Genomic DNA, 25,286 nt, shown 5'->3' on the forward strand with positions numbered 1-25,286 from the left:
TGGTTCTGTGTTGCTGTTCAGTCTCTGTGCTCAGGTGTTCCTCCACAGCTGATGCTCGTCTTAAGGCCAGATAGCTCTACATCTGACTGTGTTTGTGTGTCCCAGTAGCTGATGTCATTGTGTTAGTGTAGTGTGTAGCAGTCAGACTGTGGAAGCAGATGAGCTTTCTCAGAGATCACACAGTACCATGTCCAAAGAGTTCTGCCCTTCTGTGGTTCTGACCGTCCTTCCAGATGAGAACCAAGTAGACCAAAGTTGAACTGGAGCTGTGTTTGGTTGTTCTTCATCCCATCTCTGGCTGGGATGAAGAAAAAGAAAAAAAGTAGCGGATAATACAATAAACACTATCCAAGGAATTCCAGAGAAACAGAAAGAGAGGGACACTGGGGGGAGGAGAGGAAGAGGCTGGAGGTTTTTCAGTCTGTTTCAGATTTCTGAAAAGTGATCACGCTGAAATAAATGAGTGATTCTGATCAATAAAACCACAACACCTGGCAGCTAATTGTAGCGAACTCAAGTGTGGAATTTAATACAAACTTAAGATTTTAAATGACTGCAACATTCTTTTGTGGGGATGGTCAATGTGGAAATACCAGATGGGGGATTTATACATCAAAGAAGAGAAATTTACAACAACCTTTGCCCACAAAAGCATTTTGGGGGAGTTTTCTCAGCCCCTCTTTCCACAGACTTGTGCCATAAATTTAGTTAATGCATTAATAGCTTTGTGCTAACTAAGCTGAACAAACAACGGACCCTTTCAGGAGAGTATTGGGGAAAACCAGAACAGGACCCTTCCGACCCTATCTGGGTCAAAGTAAACAATGGTGACAGTTTGCCCCGACTCTGACTCAAGCCAGAGACAGTCGCAGCATGGAGCTTTCAAAAGGATCTCACCCAGAATCACTTTTTAGCTGAATCTTGAAACTGTATTAAATGTGCTTTGTATCTTTGTACAAGTTCTTTCATGTTCTCAGTGATATCACAAGCTGCATTTTAATACCTTTTTCATGATTGTACGTGGAACGATACAGAAGATATTATTATTTTGGAAAATTACTAATCAGCTTATGGAGCCACATTGCCCCCGAGTGGTCCGTAGTATTCAATTCAATTCAATTCAATTTTATTTATATAGCGCCAGATTACAACAATTGTCATCTCAAGGCACTTAAGTAATATAGTCCAATTCAAACCAATTGGAATTCAATTCATTGTAATCATAATCCAATTAATTCTTATAGAGCCAATTCAAAAAATAATATCCTAGCTAAGGAAACCAACAGATTCTATTTGAAACTATTCTATTTGATGGTGACTTTAGGACGATGACTCCTCTTCCTGACAGTCACCCAGCCACTCTTAAATCCCGGCTGCTCGGGATCTGCTCGGGGACGACTAACAGAGCTAGGACTAAAGGGGCCTGGCTCGCTATCGGGTGGGTGCAGAGCCAAGCTTCCGATTCAGATAACCTCGCCTCCAAAACTACAAAAAGACTACATTTGTTACATGTACCATTACCACTAAAGGAGGCAGAGGAGTAACTAAACATCTGACACACGGAGCAGGTGAAAGCAGGAGATAGAGGAAGAGAACTGGTAGCCATGCTAAGCTAGAGAACCATACACACCGCTAAAAAGTGAAAAATAAAGACTAAAGATCTGTACAAGTGAGCGTTAGAATATAACAAGTATGCGATAGAGTTAACTATGCAAGATGTGTAAATTATAGGGAGAAATAAGGTGATTATTAGTAGTTCAAGACGAGCGAAAACTGTCACAGTGCACACACTAAGCAACAGGAAGTGATGCAATACGTCTTACCGCAAAGCAAAGCCGTCAGCCGTGTACTTCCTTTACTGAATAGAATCCCAAAACAAGTCAACAACTTGCATATGACATGTCACCTTTATATGAAATAATGCAACTGTTAACCAATGCTTCAGCTGTTTCTTATTGTATTCGGTATTTAACACAGGAAAATAACATTGGTTGGTTCGTTATTCATACCTCATAATTTTACAGATATCCAGATATCACATATTACAGATATCTGAATTTTGAGACTCATAACCATCATGTATGTTATGTTATGTTGTTTTTGATGTCTTTATATCCTAAGTTTATGCTATATCTTTACCCTTTATATCTTAACAAGTTATGGTGTTTTAGAATCCTCTGAACAAATGTTTATGAGACGGAGGAATGCAGGAGTCGAATTCTCCTTGCAGGTCGCTTTACAAAATACGCCCAGGCAGACGTCACAACAGTTTCAGGCATACCATTGGCTGAAAGTATAGCGTAGGCCTACGTCATGCCCCGCCTCCGCGAATCAAACTCCGGAAACCGCAAGGAAAAGTCAGTTATTGCCCAGTTATCGCACAAGTTCTTGAATAGAACATGGACGGAATATTGAAAGAGAATATTGAAGGTCCAGATCAGTAGAGAAGATGAAGAGCAGTGAGCTCTAATTGATGGAATGAGAGTCTGGCGGAGAGTCTTTGAAAATGGCAGGAGAGGAAGATGAGATGGAAGAAGAAGGTCCGAACAAAGACAGAAAGAGAAGAATGTAGTAGAAAGATACATTTTTGCGTTTTTGTTCGTCCGTCATCCTGTCTCCTCTCTATAGCACGTTTTAAACTCTGCTGCTGTACGCCTCCTCACCTATTTTTGATCACCAAAAGGAGCCAGCGTTCAGCTTGTCAACCTTTTTGTCAATCTTTGGTGAATTTAAGTTCACCTCATCAGAGTTGGTCAGCAACCAAAACCAACTCGACCCTTGGACAGTTTAATAATTCTTTGGTGAATTCCGACACACTACCCCGTTCGTCTTCAAGCTATCAGAAGGAAGCCAGGAAAGCGACCGGTCTAGTCCCTGAAAGTCAACCACAACAAAGGCCGCGAGACGCGGAACCTAGAGAGACCCAGTGGGACCCTCTGGCGATGACCTGTGGTTTCGGAGCTGACCTAACCGTAAGATCTGCCCTGTTCTTACATTTCAGACGGTATGCGGTGGGTGTCGAGAGAATTTGCCGTTAGAATGATAAATTAACCCAAGTTGTTAGCCTTTAAATTCAGATAGTAACAAACCTAGACTATTTGAATGATTCCGGTATCCATCCATCCCCTCCCTTTAGTTCTTTTCAGTTCACTAAGTGTTTCTTATATAATCATCCATATTCAAAGCATTTCTCCTGTTGTCTTAAGGTTCATGACTTTGGTCATTTTAATAAATGGTTCATATATATACATCTTTAAAATCAACCGGCTTTTGTGTATGTGTTCTTTACGTATGTGTAAGTCCAACAAAATGAGAATTCACGAGTAGCGACTATATGAGACTGGAATTTATTAGTTATTAATTAATAAGTGATTATTAATTTAACATACCAGAATCGTAAGATTCTGTCTTTTCCTTCGGTTGAAGGTGGTGCCCTAAAATGAGGTAAAATAAGGCTTATTCGGATAGTGAGAACTTTCGGATAAATCCTTATATCTTATCACATCACACTACGTGTGTCCACTATAAATATATATTGTCGGTGCCTTGTGTGTCGGCGATATATAATTTGGCTACATTATGTACTTCCAATGACTATAGATTCTCCTCTGATCTTATTCTGAGCCTTTAATGTTCAGTGAGGAGGGTGGAATGAGGGGAGTGTTTCTAGTCTAACTTTTCTAGATGAATGTCTTCCCCTGGCTGGCTGTGCAGCATTCAGATGGACCAATGGGTCCGAGAAAGGATCTGGATGTTTGGCTGCCCTGAAACATACTGAGAGGAGGAGTCAGCAGAAACAATGTGACCATCAGGAAAGACCATGATGTCAGAAACTGAAGTGATTTCATTGGAATTTTTAAAGCTCATATTTGGATTTAGAAATGAGTGAAAAATCAAAGTGAAAATTCTTACAAACTTGAAGAGTTTCAGAGACAGAAACTTCATCTCCATAATCTGACTGCAGAAAACATTTGGTGCTTTTAAACATCAGAATGAGCTCAGACAGATTTCCTTCCATCCATCGTTCTTCTCTTTCTTTTCTTTCCTCGTTTTTCTGACCCCCCCTCCTCCTTTCAGGGTGGAGCCTGCTGGAGAACGATGGTTGACACCAGGTCTGAGGAAGTGTAAGTGTGTTCTTCATCTGATTCATGACATCCAACCATCTTCACACTGTCTCATCACTCATTGATCAAAGTGAACAGATGATAGATCAATAACTGCAGCTGGATTGTGTTTGTTCTCTCCATCAGATTCCTGTCAACTCACAATCGACACAAACACAGTGAACAGAAAACTGAAACTGTCTGACAACAGCAGGAAGGTGACACATGTGGAGAAGGAGGATCAGTCATATCCTGATCATCCAGATAGATTTTACTGGTGGCCTCAGCTGCTGTGTAGAAATGTTCTGACTGGTCGCTGTTACTGGGAGGTCGAGTGGAGGGGAGACGTTGAAATATCAGTGAGTTACAGAGGAATCAGAAGGAGAGGAGGCAGTGACTGTGTGTTTGGACAGAATGATCAGTCCTGGAGTCTGAGGTGCTCTGATGGAGGTTACTCTGTCTGTCACAATGAGAGAAGAACACCCATATCCTCCTCCTCCTCCTCCTCCTCCTCCTCCTCCTCCTCCTCCTCCTCCTCCTCCTCCTCCTCCTCCTCCTCCTCCTCCTCCTCCTCCTCCTCCTCCTCCTCCTCCTCCTCCTCCTCCTCCTCCTCCTCCTCCTCTTCTGTCTCTAACAGAGCAGCAGTGTATGTGGACCGTCCTGCTGGCACTCTGTCCTTCTACAGAGTCTCCTCTGACACACTGATCCACCTCCACACCTTCAACACCACATTCACTGAAGAACCTCTGCATCCTGGATTTACAGTCTGGTCACCTGTTTCCTGGTTGTCTCTGTGTTGAGTATAAAGAGTTTCCTCCTGTCAGAGAATCACTGTTGAACAGATAGTTCAGTCTGTACATGTCTGTCTCTTTCACTCAGAAACACATTTTCAGATTCATGGATTCAGTCACTTTCTGTTTGAAACTCTTCTAAATGACTCCTTGGAAACTTCTTCCTCTTCCAGTCCTTTAAAGATGGAAGCTGCCATTCTTCCAGGATGTTGTTTTTCTGTGTGTTTCCAGTCAAAGCTTCACACTGAATATCAGTATGTTGTGTTTCTCTGAAGCTCACTTCAACTGAGACCATTCAGTTGCTGTCAGCTGCAGTTAGTTTGCTGCACATGTGACAAACTGTGATATCAGAGAGGAATCACTGAGCTGCAATCAGCCAAGATGAATTTCCAACCTGCTGACAGATCTTCACTGATTCTGCTCCAATGTTTAGGGACTCTGGTTTAAACTGATAGAATTACTCAGTTCTGTCAGAGACAGTCGAGTTCTGTCAGAAACTTTCTTCCTGGTTAACTTGTCATAGGCGTGATGACACCAGCAGAGAGTTTGACCAAAGCCTGTCTCATACATCTCACTAAGACCTCAGAAAATTGGGTCAAATTGTTACGAAAAAAAGGCAGATGTGTCTTTCTATTTAAATGTGTTTTAGTTTGTGTTGCAAAAGCTTTTAAAAAAACATGGATCATATAAAGAAAGCAACAGAACTGAGTGTTTGTGTTAATATGGTGTTATCTATTCTAAATATTGTTTTCATTATCTGTTCTTTCTTCTCTGTTAATTATTCACAATAATAAAGCTGAACTTCAACCTAAATGCAGCCGTGCTTCCTTAAAGCGTAAATGATTCAATGAATCTGATGCTGATGTTTCACAGAGATGTTACTACATTGTTGTTTGTTTGATTGTTGAAGATTTGGATCATATATTGATATCTGACTGGACTTATTTACCCCATTAAATGTGTAAATCTTCCACCTCTCCGTTAAAACAAAACTTGTTTCTGCAGAGAGTTTTATTCTGAAATAACTGAGTCATGCTTTTCCATCAGGATGCATCACAGACCAGACTTCCTGGAAGCTGAAAAACAGCTGGAAGGTCGCGCACGTGTGATGATCCAGACACTGATGTTTAATCACTGATGTTATTTAGATATTTAAGAGTTGACAATATTCTTGGTTTTCCTGCTGCAAACATTCAACACATTAGTTTTTAAGAGGTTGAAAGCAAAATGCTGCAAAGGTGAAAATCTTCCTCTCACAGCGGTTGTGTTTTTCTGAGCGGTCTGATGTCTGTCCCGCGACCAACTGGACTGGAAACATCACTAAAACAATGAAGCTGCTGTTTTAGCAGCCTCATGAAGTCGAGTGTCGTCCTGCTGTGAAAAACAGCAGCTGAGAGCTCAGATCAGGCATGAGGAGGGAAAACTGGGCAGAAACCTTCAAACACACCAGACTGAGAGCTGAAAGCACCCAACCACAGAGCCACAGCCAGGACCAGAACCCACAACCAGAACCAGGTACCATAGCTTTGGCAGAACTAACAATTAGCCACTTTAAATATATTTTAAGGATGTTAAAATGTTTTCATTTTACACTGATTAGGGTCAAATGTGGAACTAAGAATTACAAAGAGTCTTTAAGATCAGATTACAGTTTAAGTACAGACGGTTCACGCTTTGTTGTCCTCTGGTGGGACCATAAAGATGTGAAATGACAGCTGATCATCCTGCTGATTTAGCTGCTGCTCTGATGCCACATGTTAACATCTGTCTGTTTGTCTCCAGGTGAACCATGACGAAGCGTACTCTGACCGTCTTTGTCCTGCTGAACGTCTTCACGCTGCTCAGGATTCCTGCAGGTGAGACACATCAAACATCTTCATCATTTAGAGTTTCAGCTGCTTTCACACAGAAAAACTCTAAACTACCTCACAGAGGAGACAAAGACCTGCCTGATGCAGCCAGGAGCTCCATATTCACCTCACAGACGCCTCTTATTTAATGTTGTAAAAGGAGTTTTACTGCCGATCTGTCATGTGTTCATGTTAGCTGCACCAAATAGAGAAATTTCCCTCACTTTAAAAAAAAACAGACAGTTTAGTTTAGATCAGACAGTTATCGCTCATTTAAATACAACTTATTCCTCAGAAGTTCATAAAACCATTCTTATCATCCAAGCACTGCTTGAGCCACATTATTAACTGATGTCATTTATCATAAAGTTAATTCACTTTACATTCAGCATCCTCCAGATGAAAATAATCTCTTCTTAAAGTGGTGCAGAGATGGTGGTTCGGTTGCACCTGGGACAGATTGTGCATTTGCAGGCACCGGCTGACCAGTCTGCCTTCTTCCCCTCAGCCTGCTTGGACTCAATACCAGACGGCTGCTTTGTCTCTGTTCTGATTCATGACTTTGTCTCTGGCTGTTTTTATGTGTTTGTTTTGGTCCTACTCGTTATCAGTTTATTGTGTCTGATTATCTGTTTTGGTTCATAGTTTTGTGACCTTATTTTTCTTATTTTTCCCCATAAGACTAATGCTCACTCAGGTGAAAGCCACAGACTGTGCAATGATTTCTGCACCAGACACGGGCAGAAACACCATATATACAAATGCATTTGGATAGTTCCAGACATGTGTAGTTATAGATATGTTTGGAAGCACACAGCAACACTCCCACATCAGCCAGCACAACAGAAACTGACAGAAAGTGGCGTCCTAAAACAGATGCCAGCTATAAAAGAGGGAAAGAAGACTGAACTCAGCCTTGAACAAGTTTAAGTTTGAACTTGCACAACACTTCTCAGAGTATTTAGTATTCAGGAGTATTTTACAGCAAAAATCAGCATTTAGCTACATGTCATTAAACTTGTTTAATAAGGGTTGTATCGCATCGCATTAAAAGGCAAAAGAGCGGGAATTAGTTTCATTACAAACTCCTGATCCAGCCTCATTTCTTTCTGACTGTCCTGTCATCTTTAAAGTGGTCCTGATCAATAGTTCTCCAGCTTTCTGAAGGTCTCTCAGAGTCTTTCTTTGGACATTTTCCGTCCAGTCCTGGTACCTGAGCATTTTCAGAGGAATGTGTTTTTTCTTTGTTAAGCCACTTAACTCTGACCTATGAATCATTCAAGCAGAAAAAAGGCTCCTAACTCAAGGGATGAACCAGTGTTGTGTTGACACATAACAGACAACTTAGCAAAGAAGCCATTTTAAATTGGATCTTTAGGCACTTTGTTGCTAGCAGCCTGTCACAAAGACACATCATTTGTTCCCATTTCTTTAGTTGCATCTATGAAAAACACCAAAGATAACACAGTTTGACAGACAGAAAATTGTATTTTTACAGCAACAAAGTGATTCCCAAAGAGCTATGAGCTGAAAACTTGGCATATCTCAGCATGGTGTGCAGTGTGTCCTTAAAACATTTGAGGAAACTGGACAAGTGGAGGACAGAAGAAGAAGTGTGAGGCCTAAAAAACTATCTACAGCAGATGAACAGTATCTGAAAGTGATGTCCTTAAGAAAGAGGAAATAATCCAGTAAAGACCTGACAGGACCTGAGAGATGCATCTGGACCTTCAGCTGATCCATCTACTGTTGGCCCAAGCCTCATCAGAAATGGTCTCCATGGAAGGGTGGCTGTCAAGAAGCCGTTCTTAAGGAAGGGAAACAGGGAGAAAAGGCTGAGCTATGCCAAATGATACAAGAAGTGGACTGAAAATCAGTGGCAAATGGTCTTATGGAGGCATGAATCCTCCCCAGAGCCCGGACCTCAACATTATTGAAGCAGTGTGGGATCATCTGACAGAGAACGGAACAAAAGGCAGCCGACATCCAAAGAAGAGCTTTGGGATGTCCTTCAAGAAGCCTGGAGAACTATTCCTGAAGACTACTTAAAGAAATGACACAATCCTGGCAAAACATAAAGGAATGAGGTGTGTTTTAAGACTTTTGATCACAGTACTTTAGATAATCTGCATATTCCAAAAAGTTGAGAACTTTTCCTGTTCTAAAAGCACAAACTTTCTGCTTTACTGAAGAAAGGGATGATATGTATCTGTTCAAGCTGCTCTGTATTTAGTCTAACCTACAACTGGTCCCAACAGGACGATCATCTTCAGCATCAGTGCTCAGTGACAGCTTTAGAAGTATGTGTAGAAACCTGATTTGTATTTAGACTGTTTCTGTCCAGCCGAGCTCTCTGAGCTGACAACAAAAATAAACTATTCTGAACCATCAACTTGTATTTTAGACCCAATTACACCAGACTGTTCGAGGAGGTTTTCCCCTAAATCCACACCTCCACAATGGATTTGATCAGTCCACCACAGAGTTTTAAGGCTGCTGGAATTAAACCTTTACTTTAAACTTTCCTTTTACTCTGGAAGCAGAAATTCCCCTTAAACCTCTCTGAGCCATAATTGGTGGCAGCAGAGGCCTTGGAGGGAGTCCATTCCCTCTGAGTGCAGCCCACAGAGGGAGTGGGAGAGGTTCCTGAGTCTGTAAACTTCCTCTCGCTTTGTTGAGCTGCAGAGGCCTGGGGATGATTCTGCATCTTCTGGCCTGTTGGCGGCTTCCTCAGAACTTTCCTCTTTGCCACTTTCAAAGGGAAATATGTAGAAACCCTTGGACTCATTCTCCAGAATCTCTTCATCTACTCTGTCACCCCACAGAAGTGCAGGAGAGGATATTTTGGTTTGACTCAAAAAGGACTTTTTAAGTAAGTGTTGTTTTTCAGGCGGTTTGTCTTTCAGGCTTTTATAAACTACAGTGATGTCATGTCCTTTGATGACATGTTTCCATTGTGATGTCATGCAGAACTGTGAGGTCATAATCAGTGATGACATCACTTCTTGTGATGTCAGCAGCGATGGTGCTCTGTTCTCAGTCACCAGTCATCACCTGTGCTGTTCTGCTCTCTTTTTCAGCTTTATGATCTTAACTGTAAATAATATGCAGCACATGTTCATAGAGCCCAGGCAATGGTGGGAAACATGGATTGTATGAATGCTGAGTGAAATGTAAATGAAAACAGAAGCAGTGACCTGCAGATCCTTTATATATATGTGATAACTGAATCTGAATGTATCAGTGTCCAGGTCAGTAATAATGTATTTATTGTATGTTACGGTGCTCACAGCTGCTTTCTGCACGCCTCACCTGGAAGTATCTTTGAAGCTGCTTTGTATGTTGTCTACACTGACTGTGAAGCAAAAGTAACACAACAGCCACATATTCAGGCTGTTCTCAGTGTTTCCAGCACAATCATTCAGCTGTTTTCATGCATCAACATAATACAGTAATAACAGTGTAGTTATGGTTGTTTCTATTCAGAGCTGCTTACAAGCAGAATGGGATTATTTCTACGTGTCAACATACAGTGTATAACATCATTTCTAGTACAAATCTGACATTGAAAGATGTTCAAATGACAGAATCAGCATGTAGATGATAAAGTGTCTTCCTGTGGATGTTCTCAGATATGTACAGTATGAACACTGTGATCATTTCCCACATGTCCCAGTATGTTTGATTGTGTTCCAAGTGAGGGTCAGACTGGAGAAAGTGTCATGAAGCTGTCACCCTTAAACAATCAATAAAAGCTCTGAATACAAAAGCATTTCAGTGTCATCTCTATAAGTAATGATGAAAGAAGCAAAAGCTTCAGCAGCACCTCCTGAGCTCTACTTTCCATATTGTCTACACTGACTGTGAATCAAAAGCAGCACAACAGCCACATCTTCAGCTTGTTGTTGAAAAGCTGTTCTGACAACATTCACAGCCCAATAAGCAGCACAGTGACAGCAGTGTACACTGTTAGCCCGGATTTTATATCTAATTAAATGTTTAATTGCAATACACTTAAAAAATCTAAGTTACATACCATTACTAAACAACCCTGAGTAAATTGTACTAATCTATTGATGTTGGCGAATGTATGATTAATTTTAAGTCAAATGAATTTAAATTTCTAAGTTTTTGTCAGACCACATCTTTTTTTTCTTTTCAAATTAATTGAGTGAGAGGCCCTCGCAGTTACAGACTGGACCATCTGCGTTTAAAAGTAAGTGTGTTTGTTTCTCTCTTTTTGTAGTATCCTACATAATACTCAACTAGATAGATAGTAAAACAGAAGGAAAGACAACATGCAGCTTTATATTAAACAACGTCATTCTGTAAAATGTAACTGAAAATAAAGTACTTTGATATTTAGATTTGTGACGATTTGTTGTGGCGTGATGCATGCTGGTGGCGGGAACATAAACGCCCATGACCGCGACCACGTTCAACATTCAGTCAAAGTCAGACCTGTGCTGACCGTTCTCCGACCATACTACAACCGCAATTGCTGTTGCATGAATTCGAGGATCTATTGGTGAGGAGATGAAGTTTTTGTTTTAATCTGTGTGGTGCTTAGGACGTTTACTGTTAACCGGTTTGACGGACATTTTAAGGCTGGCTGTCCACTAGCTTACTTTTCCTCGGTGGGGGAGGGGATGTTTAGTCGCAGTGGAAACTGTTCAAATTCTTGATTTTTTTTTATCGCTCAGCTTAGCCTGTTTGCTATTGTAGAGCTAGTTTTCTTATTCTGATAGCTTTATATGAGCAATAAAAGTTTATTGTAACAAGTTTCACCGTCTTAGATACAATTCCGGGATCTCAACTGAGACGAAGGTGTTCAGCGAGGCGGGCTGTCCTGTGTGCGCGGAGGGAGAAAACGCGTCCAGCCGTTTTTCTTCGCTTTGCTACTGAAACTGGTAAGTTCACACATTTGACCATATTGGTCCTCAAAAAGGCAATTCAGGCAATGATAGCTTATGCGGGAACATTAGAAATACATCGTTAAAAAGTCCAAACGTTATGACAACTGTTCAAAACAAAATTCAAACACAATGATTTGGAAATGCAAGTATTGTGCTTTTAGCTGTGAAAAGAGAGCACATCTGTTTAAACATTATAGACTCAAACATGGAAGTTATGCAAGAACAGAGCCATTTCCTTGTTTGCATCAGGAATGTCTGTGCACATTTAAATCACTAAATGCACTTAAAGTGCATTTATCCCGCATTCATACCAAAACCCCAGATCAGCAACCAGCAGATGGACCAGTAAAATTGAATTGTCAGTCATGTGAGTTTACTGAGTCTTGTTCAGAGAGGGAGTTTTTCACTCACCTGCATTATGTGCATCTAAAAGTAAATCATAAGGTCAAATGCCCTTATAAAGACTGTAACTTTGAAAGCAGTGTTTACTCCACATTCAAAGCACACAAGAGCAAAGTACATAAAGAACAAAACTGGAAGAGGTTTAAGTCAGAAATCATTGGTGATGATATTTTAAGTCATGATGGTGATACTGCACAAGAACAAATGTCAGATACAGATGATATTGAAGACATAGACAAGGTCAGTGAGGTAACCAGTGACCGTGATCTCCATGATTTAGAAAAACAGCTTGGGCACAACTTAGCATCTCTTCTACTAAAGATGCAAACCGTTTTGCACATACCAGAGAGTGCTGTGCAAGATGTGGTACAACAGCTTTGGCAAATAAATCAGCTGTCACAACCACTTCTACAACACAGAGTCATGATTGTATTAAACAAATATGACTGCCGCCTGGATGAAACATTTGTTAAAGAGATGATTCGTGCTGTGTCAGAAAGTAACATAATGTCGCATTGTTCCAAAGATGGACCTTTAGGAACTGCCAAAAAAAGAGCATCCTATGTGCACAGAGAGTTTCCACTGGTAAATCCAATTGAATGTGTTGTGGGAAAAGGCAAAAGACCTCTTGCATATGTTCCTATTGTTCCCATGCTACAGAAGTTGCTCAACAAAACTGATGTTTTAGACAAAGCTATGTCGGAGAAAGTCCATGTCCCACAGGAATACAGGTCATATGCAGATGGCCAGTACTTCAGTGAAAATTCACTTCTTTCAAAGGATGAGTTCACAATTGCTCTTGGCCTTTACATTGACGACTTTGAAATAGCCAATCCTCTTGGAACATCAAAGGTGAAACATAAGATGTGTGCAGTTTACTGGGTTATTGCGAACATACCAGCAAAATATAGATCCACCCTTAACTCTATCCAACTAGCTCTGCTGTGCAACACCTCCACAGTCAAAGAGTGTGGTTATGAAAAAGTACTGCAACCTCTGATCTATGATCTTCAGTTTGTTGAGCAAAATGGCATTTTCCTGGAGCAGCTAGGTACAAGTGTCAAAGGTACTGTTTTGTATGTTGCAGCTGACAATCTTGCTGCTCACTCTCTTGCAGGATTCTTTGAGAGCTTCAGTGTCGAGAAATTCTGCAGATTCTGTTCAGCCAGCAGGAGTGACACTCAGCAACGTGAGATATGTTCCGGTTTTTTCCACATGCGCGATAAAGAGTCCCATGATAGGCAGGTGCAACAGGTGCAAAGAGATCCTGGATTGGGTCGGTCTTATGGTGTTAAAGGAGCATGTCCTTTAACTCAAAATCTTAACCATTTTCATGTGGTGAGTGGGTACCCTCCTGACATCTTGCACGATATCTTGGAAGGCATTGTTCCAACCGAGGTATCACTGTGTCTTTCAGACCTGATAGGCAAGGGTTATTTTACACTTGATGTGCTGAATCAGGCCATCAAATTCTTTAAGTACACCTTTAGTGACAGAACAGATCGACCTCAGACGATTGGAAAGGGATTTTCCACCAAAGGGACAATTGGTGGAAATGCCCACGAGAACTGGTGTCTCATAAGGCTCCTTCCACTTCTTATTGGTCACTATGTCCCTGAGGGTGACAACACTTGGGAAATCCTCATGCTTCTCAAGGACATTGTGGAGTTAGCTGTAGCACCAAGGCATACTGAGGAGACGGTGCATTTCCTGGACTGTAAGATTGTAGAGCACAGGCACTTGCTACAGCTAATCTTTCCAGATTTTCGTTTGAGACCAAAACACCACTTTGTGGAACATTACCCTCAGCTTATCAGGAAGTTTGGTCCACTGTGTGAAGTTTGGACAATGCGCTTCGAGGGGAAGCACAAGTTCTTTAAAAGGGTAATTCGCACTGCGCAGAACTTCAAAAATGTCGCCATGACACTGGCAACAAAGCACCAGCGGGCAATCAGTTACCACCTTGATTGTAGCTCTTTTTTCAGACCATCAGTTGAGATGTCACGGGTTACCCCAGTTTTGCTTTGCACTTTCCCTCCAAATGTACAAACAGTACTTGCGCATAACAGAAGAACACCAGTATCAGTGCTTAATGTGTCATCTGTGTGTGTAGATGGAATAAAATATAATCCAGGCATGATACTTTCTGCTGGGTCAAGCTCAGGTCTCCCTGAATTTGCCCAGATTGAAAAGATTATTGCAGCTGATGCAGAGATTCTGTTTGTATGCCACAAAATGACAGCATGGTACATTGAGCATTTGAGATCTTACCAACTACATTGCAATGATGTTACCTCTATGTATGTGGTTAAGATGTCAGAGTTAAATGATGTCCACCCATTGTCAGCATACAGGGTACAAGGAGAGCTTATGGTAACACTGAAACGATTTGTTATTTGCTAAATAACTGTCCATAATTTCTCTCCAGATGGCTGTGCAAGATAAATTTACCATGAGGATTATTGTCACTGAGGGAGATATAAGAAAGTTGACAATGACAACACGACCAGACACACTTAAAGATTTAATTGACTGGCTCAAAGGCACTCTCCAAGCAAGTTACAGCTTTGACTTGCAATACCAAGATCCTGAATTTAACAATGAACTGTGTAACCTCACAGATCTGTCTGAGCTCCCTGAGAAACCAACTATCAAAATCATCCCAGTGGTTGAACTTGTACCAGTCCATGAAACATGTACTGACACAAGCAGCCTGGCAGACACGGATATCCTGTCCATCTCCTCTTCAGACAGAAGTTCTCAGTGGCCAGAGATATTTGAAATTCCCAAATTTCCAGTTGATGTTGAATATAGACTACGTCAAGGTAACCTGCTGCATCTCAGGGATGCCACCTATCTGAAAGTGACAAAAGAACTGAAACATGACATCCTCACAAAATTGGCAGAGACAATGTATGCATTTAAAGCATACCCAACAAAGGAAGACTTTGAGACTGTTGCAAAAGCTTTAGTGCCAACACATCCATGCCTTAAAGAAACAGGGTCACCCTCTGGTTGGGATGGATGGAAGAACAGTCTCAAGTTCAAGATGGGTAATTATAGAACCAAAATGCGCCAGTGCGGTCGACTTGATGTCACGGTCAATGGTGGTAAACGTGGAAGGCACTCTACAAGTGGTGACCCTCCCAACAAAGACATTAAGAAGCCAAGGAAAGGTGAAATAAATTTTCTGCCTGATTATCCTGAGGGGATGGAAAAACACAACCTGGAGGGAGCTCGTCAGGTTCTGGTCAATGAAATGATGAAGAAAAAGCCAAATGGGTCCCTGGTTAAGAAAGAGATGGATATGACATTTGCGCTTCGTAGAAAGGAAGTTGTCCAAGACAAGCCTGCCATCAGCCAGATGGTACAAAGATGGCCTGCTCTTTTCACAGAAAGTCAGGTTTGTATTCATGTTTTTGATACTTTTAATAAATGTTTTTATGTTTCAACAGTAATGTTGACCATTAAATAATTTCACCCATATGTTTTGTTGAGGGTGTCAGATAAGGTAATTTGACAATGTGCTTATATATTGTTTTACTGTGTTTCAGGTTTATTATGAGTTCAGCAGAGTAGTGGGGAAAAATCTCAGAGAAAACTTCTTTGATGTACTAGACCGTTTTTCTCCAAGTCTGATGGACCTCTTCAGGAACAAGAGAGGCCTTACTGGTCAACTTTTGGCTGAGCTTTTACATCGCACAAAGGTGAGTTGTCTACATTATCCCCATCTTGTGAAGTTTTTATTTGACCTCTGTTCCTTTCGTCTTTTTTTCTATTCTTTTTCCTCCTTTGGTCTGCTCTATTCTTCCCTCTTTTCTGTTAATTCATTTCTTACCTCTGCATCTTTTGAGCTCATACATTTACCTCATCTTCTGTCTCCTTTTCTACTTTTGTCCTTTCTCTGTTGCTCTGTTTTTTAATTCCTTGTATCCTTCTTTTTATTTCTTCCCTTTCATATTTCCATCCCTCATTCTCTTATCTTATCCTTTGTTTTTTCATTATGTCTTATAGACCAAATTATATTTTAAATAGACGTTAGTATCCTTATAACTGTTACTACTACTGTATTCAATGTCCCAGACAACTGAGCCAACAGACATTCGGTGTCTTTGCCTTCGAGGGCTGCCAGTCATCTTGGGAGATGATCCTTCTGCCTTCTTCAAAACATGCTCTGTAAGTAAATCAATTCGTTGAACATGTTTTTTCTTTCTTTCACTTTGTTTTCTTTGGGGAGAGGTTTATGTACACCTAAAGGCAGTTTGTGTGTACAACACAATACTATTTAACCGTTCTGATTGTCTTCTCTTTATTAATTTGTTTCTCCTTTAGGATGAAACTGTCCAGGACTCATACATTCAAACTCCAGTGGGACTCCTGTGTATTGATGAAGAAGGCCCACAGCTGAACCCATCCAAAGTGGGAATCATCTTGGAAGGACGTCTGGTGATGGATGACTTGGACAGTCTTCCTCAGGCCTTCTGCATCCTTTATGGACTGATTTACGCCTTGCACCTGGACTATCCCAAGTACATGAAAAATACTTTCACCTTTGTCCAGCAGGTGATGCTCAGCCTTGGTAAAAGTCAGTTGCCACCCAAGATTCAGTCTTTGAAAAACCAGCTCTCAGTGTAAAGTCGGTTTCTGACTGGTGCAGATATCAGGTGCTTGGTTGAAATATTGCAATTTTTACATGTTGCTGCTCATGTTTATACTTTGTATATTATAGAGGGGCACTGATACTGTGGTTCGATTACGTTGAAAAAGATGTTAGAGCTGTTTGTTTTTGGAATTGTTAAAAAATATTATCGTGTCTCACAAGAAGATTGTATATCCATCCACTTCTGGCTTTAAGAAGTGAGCAGTGGCAGTATTGTGAACTTGGATATTGTTAAGAACTTTTCTACTATAGATTGAAACTTATAATTCAGACCTTTTTGCACACTTTTTCTCCAAATAATTGAAATGTTATTTGTTGTGATGTTAGTGTGAACATATTTAATCATCCAAAGTTAAAACAGCTGACAGAGATTGTCATAAAATATTGTTTTAATGTTTTATACAGAATATGTTAAAGACATGGGTCTCCATCCTGTAGCACGGTAAAGGTAAAACTTTAATAAAATAAAACACAAAAATGATGCCACTTTGTTGTTTTCTTTTTCTCACTACTATTTAAAGGTTCACACAACACATTGACGATAATAACTGGACTAGATAAATGAACATTACAAATACGTTTGAATTCAGTCAACTTGGACTAAAGTGCATTAAACTTAAAGATATTAAGTGTAATAATTGTGCAAAACACTTGACCGTGTAAACTATTCATAGTTAAATCAACTTGGCATTTAGTGTGTTTAACTTAAATATATTAAGTGCAATAGTTGCGCAAAGCAGTTGACCTTGCAAACAAATTTAAGTTGAATCAACTTGGCATTTAGTGTATTGAACTCAAGCTTTCAAGTTAGATGTACTTAAGTTTTCATCATACATTACTAAAAAATTTTAAGGCAACCAGTTTCCTCAAATTTTTTTAGTAAATTCAACTTATCCGGGCTTACAGTGTAGTTGTGTTTGTGGGTCAGAGGAAATCTCATGTTCCAGCCAATCAGGAGCCAGCAAACTCCACCTGGAACAAACACTGTCTGTCTGTGTCTCTCCAGCGCTGGTTGCCATGGCAGCACAGCTGATTCAGGACCAGTTAACACTGACCAGGAGAGTTGGTCAAAGTGTCTCCTTCAGCTGTGGAACTGACCAGTGTGATGAAAACTGGATATACTGGTACCAGAAGAAAGAAGCAGAAACATTCACAGTGATTCTGGATATTAATAAAGATAGTGGTGATGTTTATAAAGGTTATGGTCATCCTCAGAAAGATGATTTCTCAGCTGTGAATAAACAGAACGGCATTGAGAGAGCAGTAAACCACAGCCCAGGTTCACATATTTCACCTCCATCTCAGACAGAGTCACAAACATACTGAGCTGAGGGAGTTTCTTCCTCTCTGCTGTCTTTATTTATTTAAACTTTTATTCAACTTTTTCTTATTATTAAGAGAAGTTTTCTGAGGGTTCAAAGATAAAAACTGTGAACATTTCAAAGATTTGTTCTGGAAAATGATCCAAATGAAACTTCAATTCACCATAAATAAAAGCAAGACATTTTAAAGACATTTATTGAATATTGAATGTTTTCATTCAAATGTCCAGATAAATATGAATCTGCTGCTTTGAGCTGCTGCTGGAATAAAGTCCATTCCTCCTTTAAAAAGTTTAATGAGCTCTTCATGAAAACACTTCCAGCAGCACTTGTTGTTTAACAGCTTTCAGCAGATTTCACCACATCATTTCACTTTATTCCATTTTAAAAGACAGATCTGGGACTGATCTCAGGTCAGGATTTTGTCCTTCTAGCAGCAGCTTATCAGGACGCTGATTTTGTTGGACAGATGTTCATCAGTTTCCTGTGGATGTTTCTGCTTCCCAGAGGATGAATCCAGAGTGCACTGAGACTGAGACAGGAGCAGGAAAACCTCCTAAATTAATGTGAAGTCTTTGTACCACATTACAGCTCAGAAACAGAACACATGCACAGTGAGGGCATGATGCTCAACACGTTTCTCAAAGCATTTACACAAGGACATTCATTATGTGCTGACAGTGATATGATTTCCTTCCCCTGACACTGAAATAACAATCATCTTTAAGTGATTTCATGTCACTTTTAGATCCATCAGCTCCACAGTTTTATATCTCTACATGTTAAGTTGAAGGCAGCTTTCACAGCTCGCTATGTGGCAAATATCTGGGAAACAACTGAGACTAACAGCCTGAAACATCCAGTTTCTACAAAGATAGCTCATATACACAGTTCTGTTGGAATGTTTCTGTACAGTCATCATGGACATTAATGTCATTTCCATTTAGTCATTTAGCAGATGCTTTGATCCAAAGTGACTCACAGGTGAGGAAACAACATCCCAGTGCAGTCAGGCATACCTCTCATTTCCCTGTATTTGTGTCCATCCTCCAGACTCCTGTGGATCCTTTTTACCTCACGCTAAAAAAGCCAATATCACAGACAGAGAAAAGTTAGATCGTGAGAGAGAAAAAAACTCTTGAAACTTTCTGTGAACAAAGCAAGGAGGTCAATAAATAAGTCTACACCTCATTACAGTGGTTAATATTTCTGTCTGAATAAGTTTTTGTTTGCATCTGTGTGGTTGTGGACATATTTGATCTAAGGGAACTTCAGATTGAAACCTCGCCAGTGAAGAACTGAATGTAGCACAACGTGTTGGTGTAAAAGACCACTCTGATGCTTAGAAGTCCATACTCCCACCAACTAGTTAAAAGCTGAATAATCCTTTCAGATGAGAGATGAAACGTCTTCAAGAACCAAGAAGAAGAAGAAGTTGCCCTTATTCAGGCTCTTACCCACAAAGTGTCACCGTGAGGAGCCCCCTTTCCAATCAGTAAACCTTCTTCTAAAAAAGTAGCCCTGAACAGCTGCCTCCAGCTCCTCTGAGGGACACACCTGCTGAACTGGTCATTGACACGGAAATAAAAAGGCTGCAGACAGACCAAAACTCCTGCATTGGAGATGAACCCTCTGTGTAATGCTTCTCACAGTTCATGAAAGAATATTATAAAATAACAATGATTTTAACCATCTGTAATTATACTGGGGCAGCTGCTTATCTGAAGTGTTGCATATGTCACTGTGATCTATGTTATTAATGTCCAAACACATGTGAGCTGTGTTTAGATTTAGCCAAAAGCTGAAGTGGAGAAGAAGATCTTGGAATAAAGAAAGAGGAAAGGATGATGCACAGTTTTTACAGTAATGAATGACACACAGTGGTTCCAACGGCGCCCTGGGGCTGTTCACATCTGGTCTTAACGTGATCAGAAAAGTGAACTAAGTACATCTGTGAACACGTTCAACAAAGATTCAGCAACTCCTTTCTCCACTGTGGAAACCTCTCGGCCAAACTCTGTAGTTATTGTGATGAGAGATTTCAACTCATGTAACCTCTCCCAGGAACTGACGAGCTCCAAACAGCTGGTGACATGCGCCATGCAGGACAGCAACACACTGGACCACTTCTACTCCATCATAAAACCCTCATACCGCTCCATCCCCCACGCTGCCCTTGGACACTCCGACCACTGCATCATACAGATGGTCCCCACATACAGGCAGCAACTGAGAAGGGCCAAACCATCCAGGACTACAGTAAGGAGGTGGACTCCAGAGGCAAGGGACATGCTTCAGGACTGCATGGAGTCTACTGACTGGGAGTCACTGAGGGGCCCTGAGGATGACGACGGCAGCTTTTCTGACACTGTATGTTCCTGCATCAGCTTCTGTGAGCAGGTCTGCCTCCCAACCAAAACCATCACAAGGTACAATAACCAAAAGCCCTGGTTCTCCAAGCAGCTCAGAGAGCTCAGGCGCCGGAAAGAGCAGGCGTACAGAGAGGGTGACATGGACACATTCAGACTGGGCAGACAGGGCCTCAAGAAGGCCATCAAAAATGCTAAAGAGGACTATAGAGCCAGACTGGAGCGTGATTCAGGCACCAACGACCCTGGTTGGTAGAAGCCCTGTGGTCGCCCCCTCCCCCGGACTAGCTGACGATCTCAACACCTTCTACATCAGGTTTGAGAGACCCCCTGCTGCTTTATTGTCTCCAACCCCCCCCCCCCCCCCCTTCTCTCTCTCTCTCACAGGCACTGAGAGCTCACCGCCACCCATTTCTCATCCCCTTATCACATATGTGTATGATGAAATAGTTTTTAAAGTATTCTGTGTGTAAATTCTCCCAGAAAGGTAGCATCATATGATATGGCAGGTTGTGTGTGTTTTTCTGTCACTTGACTCAAAGAAAGTTAAGGCCTTAGCATGCATGAGGTGTTCTTATTGTACCCCAACTCCTTGGAACACAGTAAACACCTCACCTATGAATACATTAAGAAACAGTGAAAAATACAGTTCTTGATCAGCAAACCTAATGCATCTGATATATGTTAGATTAAGATTTACCTTAATAGCACATATCAAATCAAAATATTCTCACACGGGGGAAATCTTCCTCTTCCTAGCTGGCTCCATCCTCTTACCTATCCTTCTCTCCTCACTCTCCCTAATCTCAAAACTATCTCTCTCTCACTTAACTCCCCAAACTATCTCCAAATTACATTAACGCTATCCAAACTCGAGTATCCAAACTATCAAAACTCAAAAAGTGAACTGACCGCAACTCTCCATAAAAAAACCCCACTTTTAAATGGAGACTGGGGGGTTTATATGCTTGTCAATACACAGGCATATAAATCTGAAGCATACCCAAAAGCAGTCACGTGGTTGGGACGGGTAGTGAGGTTGCGGACGTCATCATTTTCGGCCCCTCCCCTAAATTAAGTAAACCGTCTCCTCCATTACTCCAAACACGCTTCGAAATCTGGGCACATTTCAGAACATCACTAAAGGAAGCTGCATGCAGGTGAGTCCAGAAAAGAATACATGTAGCGGTCAAACATTTGCAGAAATGTCTTCAAAGTGCTTTGTGTCATTGGTTTGATTCCTGCACCTGGACACGGGCAGTCAGAACATGTACTAAAGAGTAAAAAAGTTCAAATAACCTGGCTGCTATTCACAGTTAGCATGTCCTGCTAATGCTAATGCTAATGGTCTGCTAACCGTTGTACTCAAAGCAGAAACCAGAAACACAACATCAACTATAGATTTCAATAAGCCGGTCAGATGGACAAATAAAATGGAGCTTTATCCTTTTAGCTGTGTGTTAAACACATTTTCCACTAAAGCTGCAGTTTTCTAAACTTTTTTCTGTAGTTTTAAAAAATTAAAAAAACTTGATGATCAATGTAAAATTTAGAATTGTTCTTTCCGGGCTTATCTGGGTATCATTTGGCTTTTTGATAAAACTGTGGAGTGAAAACATGTGATATGATGTGTTTAATGTGTTTTAGTGTTTAAAATCTTAAAATGGGATTTAATTATGGTCTATATAAATGCTTCAATTACATTAAGAGTTTATGTTGTTTGAAGAGGAGTCATAGCATTATAATATAGATTTATCAGTGATCCAGGAAAGTATCACAGGAGCAGTAGAAATATACAGTTCAGTATCAGTGTCTGATTTCTCAGATTTACACTCAGAAGCCCATTAAAAGACAGTCTGACTGTCCTCTTCAGAAGTGTCTCATGTTTTTCAGTTTCAGTTTTCAGTTTCCTTTACATATCCAATATTTTCTTTTATCCATGTATCAAAAAGGACTGACCGCATGATAAAAAGGTTGTACATGTCTTTACTCATAAAGTCCACCTGCCAACATCTGGAGTTAAAATGGAGCTAAAATGATCTTTATTAGGAGGATCTGTGCAACTTTTAGGAGCTGATACTCTGATCTGATCACAACACAAGATCACTTTTTACTCTTTAACTGGACACGTAAGTTTACCAGTTAAGATAATTTCAGAATAAAATAAAGGAGACTGTAGGTTATTTGGGTTGAAAAACATTTCAGAGTTTTAAGGGTCTGAGAGTTTCCTTCATCTCAACCTTTGGGTTTCACTAAAGCAGCTTTCTGGAATGAATCACTGGACGAGCACTTCTGATGCCAGAAAAACACTCCTTTATATTTAAATGACAGCCTCAGAATGGTCCACTTCATGTTGTTCTTCAGAGTGTCTCAGATCAGTCAGACAGCTCCTGCTGACGTGCTGTTAGCCACACAGAACAAGATCATTCCCCCACTGAACCATCACATCTTCTCAGTTTCAAGCCTCAGTCCAGACTGAAGCTCCCTGAGTGCTGAACCGTGGGCTTCAGATGTTAACCTGTGACAAATCTGAGATTACTCTGTTACTTTTCTGGATCCATGACAGCTTCTGGAAATGAGAACAAATTTAGAAATAAAAATCTGCACTTCAGGCTTTGGGATGATATTGGGACCCTTTCCTCAAACAGTATCATTGTCTTAATGTAGTAAAATTATTTAAGTTGATCATGTTACACTGACTCAGATGAGATTCATGGGATATTGCACACAGTGGGTGTCATTCTACAGAGTATATTATACATTTATTATATTATATTATACATTTATTATACATTTTTTTCAGAATTTGATTAAAAAGCTCCAAATATTTTGAACTGTGACCATTGAAATAAAAACCATGGTAATAAGTTTAATTAAATGTGACTAGATGGTTAAAAACTGTCCAGAAAGTTTTTCAAGAGAAGAAGAAAAGTGGATGTGGTTTAACATGCTGCACGCCACAGCTGGATCTTATTGTATGTACTGACATTTGCAGACAGAGTCCATCAGTCGAAGGACCAGGACCAGAATGGAGCGGCAGAACCAGGATCCAAACACCTCCACTAAGAACAGAGCCGGTTCATCCTCTGGTTCCACCGGGCTACAGGTCAGTGTGGAGGACATTAAAGACACGAGGACGAGTGTCGAGGCTCCGTGTATCGTCCGCTTGTTTTGCTTTTACTTCAAATGTGGAAAAAGTGTCAGCAAAGTATTTCCTGGTTTCATCTACCCTCTCTGATACAGATGTGCTTAGACTGAAAATGTGCTGCAGGCTGAATGATCTGCTGGAAGAAACTCAGTGGCCAGATTGTTGTGGTGGGACATTTTCTGGCTCTCAGTCTTCAGATTTGAGAGGTTCAGGAGCTTATATTCATTGTTTGTGTTTAAAGTCTCTGGATTACATGAATTAAACCTGGTGGTGGTAATACTTCTGGGTCTTTAATGGTTAGATGACAGGTTTGTAGATCTCTCTACCTCAGGGTAAAGAGTTGTTTTAGAGAGAAACAAAGGTTGAGTTAAAACTGTTTCCCTGATAGCTGTTGAGCTCAATGGCTGCAGACCTCTGGGTTGTAAGCTGGAACAAAGCGTTAGTGTAATGAATGTCATGTATTACCACCACTGTTACTTTTATTTGTTTAAACCAGTGATCATCAACCTTTTTCAGTCCAACCTCTACATGGTGTTTAACTGAACAATTTGGACAAGACTGTGCTTCATTCTATCATTTAGAAATATTGTAGCACAAGTTCCTTTTCAGAATTTACTCATGACAAAAAATAATTAGTGAAAGAGCAAAAAGCAAGAGTTTACTGCTTAAAAACCTGAAAGTGTGTAGAACACATCAGAGTACAGTGTTGACAGCTGAGGGCACTTATAAACACACTCTCAGCATCTCAGCACGTTTGATCTGAGATATTGAGACCTGTGGCTCGGTCTATACACGTCCAGTTAGAATATGTTGGTTAGCTTAGAGAAATCTTTTGTGTGAACTTCAGAAGGATCTAATCCTTCTTCCTCTCTGTCATTGCAGAAACATATAGCCCAAGAGGGCTCCAGATGTCACTCCTGTAAACACTGTGGGAAAGTTTTCAAAAGATCATCACATCTGAGGTGTCATCAGAGGCTTCACACTGGAAAGAAACCATATAGCTGTGGTCAGTGTGGGGCAGCTTTCACTGAATTATCTAACCTAAGGACACACCAGCGTATTCACACAGGAGAGAAACCATACAGCTGTAATCAGTGTGGAGCAGCATTCACTACATATTTCGAGCTTAAGACACACCAACGTATTCACACAGGAGAGAAACCTTATAGCTGTGGTCAGGGTGGAGCAGCATTCACTACATCTTCCCATCTTCAGACACATCAACGTATTCACACAGGAGAGAAACCTTACAGCTGTGGTCAGTGTGGAGCAGGTTTTGCTACATCTTCCTATCTTAAGAAACACCAGCGTATTCACACAGGAGAGAAACCTTACAGCTGTGGTCAGTGTGGAGCAGGTTTTGCTACATCTTCCTATCTTAAGAAACACCAGCGTATTCACACAGGAGAGAAACCTTACAGCTGTGGTCAGTGTGGAGCAGGTTTTGCTACATCTTCCTATCTTAAGAAACACCAGCGTATTCACACAGGAGAGAAACCTTACAGCTGTGGTCAGTGTGGGGCAGCATTCACTACATATTTTGAACTTAAGACACACCAACGTATTCACACAGGAGAGAAACCTTATAGCTGTGGTCAGTGTGGAGCAGCATTCACTACATCTTCCCATCTTCAGACACATCAACGTATTCACACAGGAGAGAAACCGCACAGTTGTGGTCAGTGTTGGGCAGCTTTTGCTACATCTTCCAATCTTAAGACACAT

At 40.7% G+C, this 25,286-nt stretch overlaps 3 protein-coding genes across 3 annotated transcripts in view; 2 read left to right on the top strand and 1 right to left on the bottom strand.

The window, feature by feature from the left end:
• Positions 1-25,286, bottom strand: part of LOC140291438 (uncharacterized) — an 873,052-nt gene that overhangs the window by 496,850 nt on the left and 350,916 nt on the right. The window lies entirely within an intron of this gene.
• LOC140295152 (NLR family CARD domain-containing protein 3-like) overlaps positions 1-25,286 on the top strand; it is a 229,674-nt gene that overhangs the window by 20,991 nt on the left and 183,397 nt on the right. The window lies entirely within an intron of this gene.
• Positions 188-5,658, top strand: LOC140295120 (stonustoxin subunit beta-like). Its single transcript, XM_072379636.1, has 3 exons — positions 188-244; positions 3,965-4,124; positions 4,251-5,658. Exons 1-3 carry the CDS (start codon positions 188-190, stop codon positions 4,901-4,903), a joined length of 870 nt encoding a protein of 289 aa, XP_072235737.1. The 3' UTR covers positions 4,904-5,658.

This window comes from Leuresthes tenuis, unplaced genomic scaffold (assembly GCF_036924035.1).
Source record: "Leuresthes tenuis unplaced genomic scaffold, fLeuTen1.0.hap1 SCAF_1, whole genome shotgun sequence".
NCBI classification, from domain to species: Eukaryota; Metazoa; Chordata; class Actinopteri; order Atheriniformes; family Atherinopsidae; genus Leuresthes; species Leuresthes tenuis.

Bases quoted from the DNA above. Each gene is read 5' to 3' on its own strand.
- LOC140295120 (XM_072379636.1), top strand. From the start codon at position 188: ATGTCCAAAGAGTTCTGCCCTTCTGTGGTTCTGACCGTCCTTCCAGAT. The intron at 245-3,964 runs GTAGACCAAAGT...ATCTGACTGCAG, and splicing joins TCCTTCCAGATGAGAACCAA to AAAACATTTGGTGCTTTTAA. The intron at 4,125-4,250 runs GTAAGTGTGTTC...TCTCTCCATCAG, and splicing joins GACACCAGGTCTGAGGAAGT to ATTCCTGTCAACTCACAATC.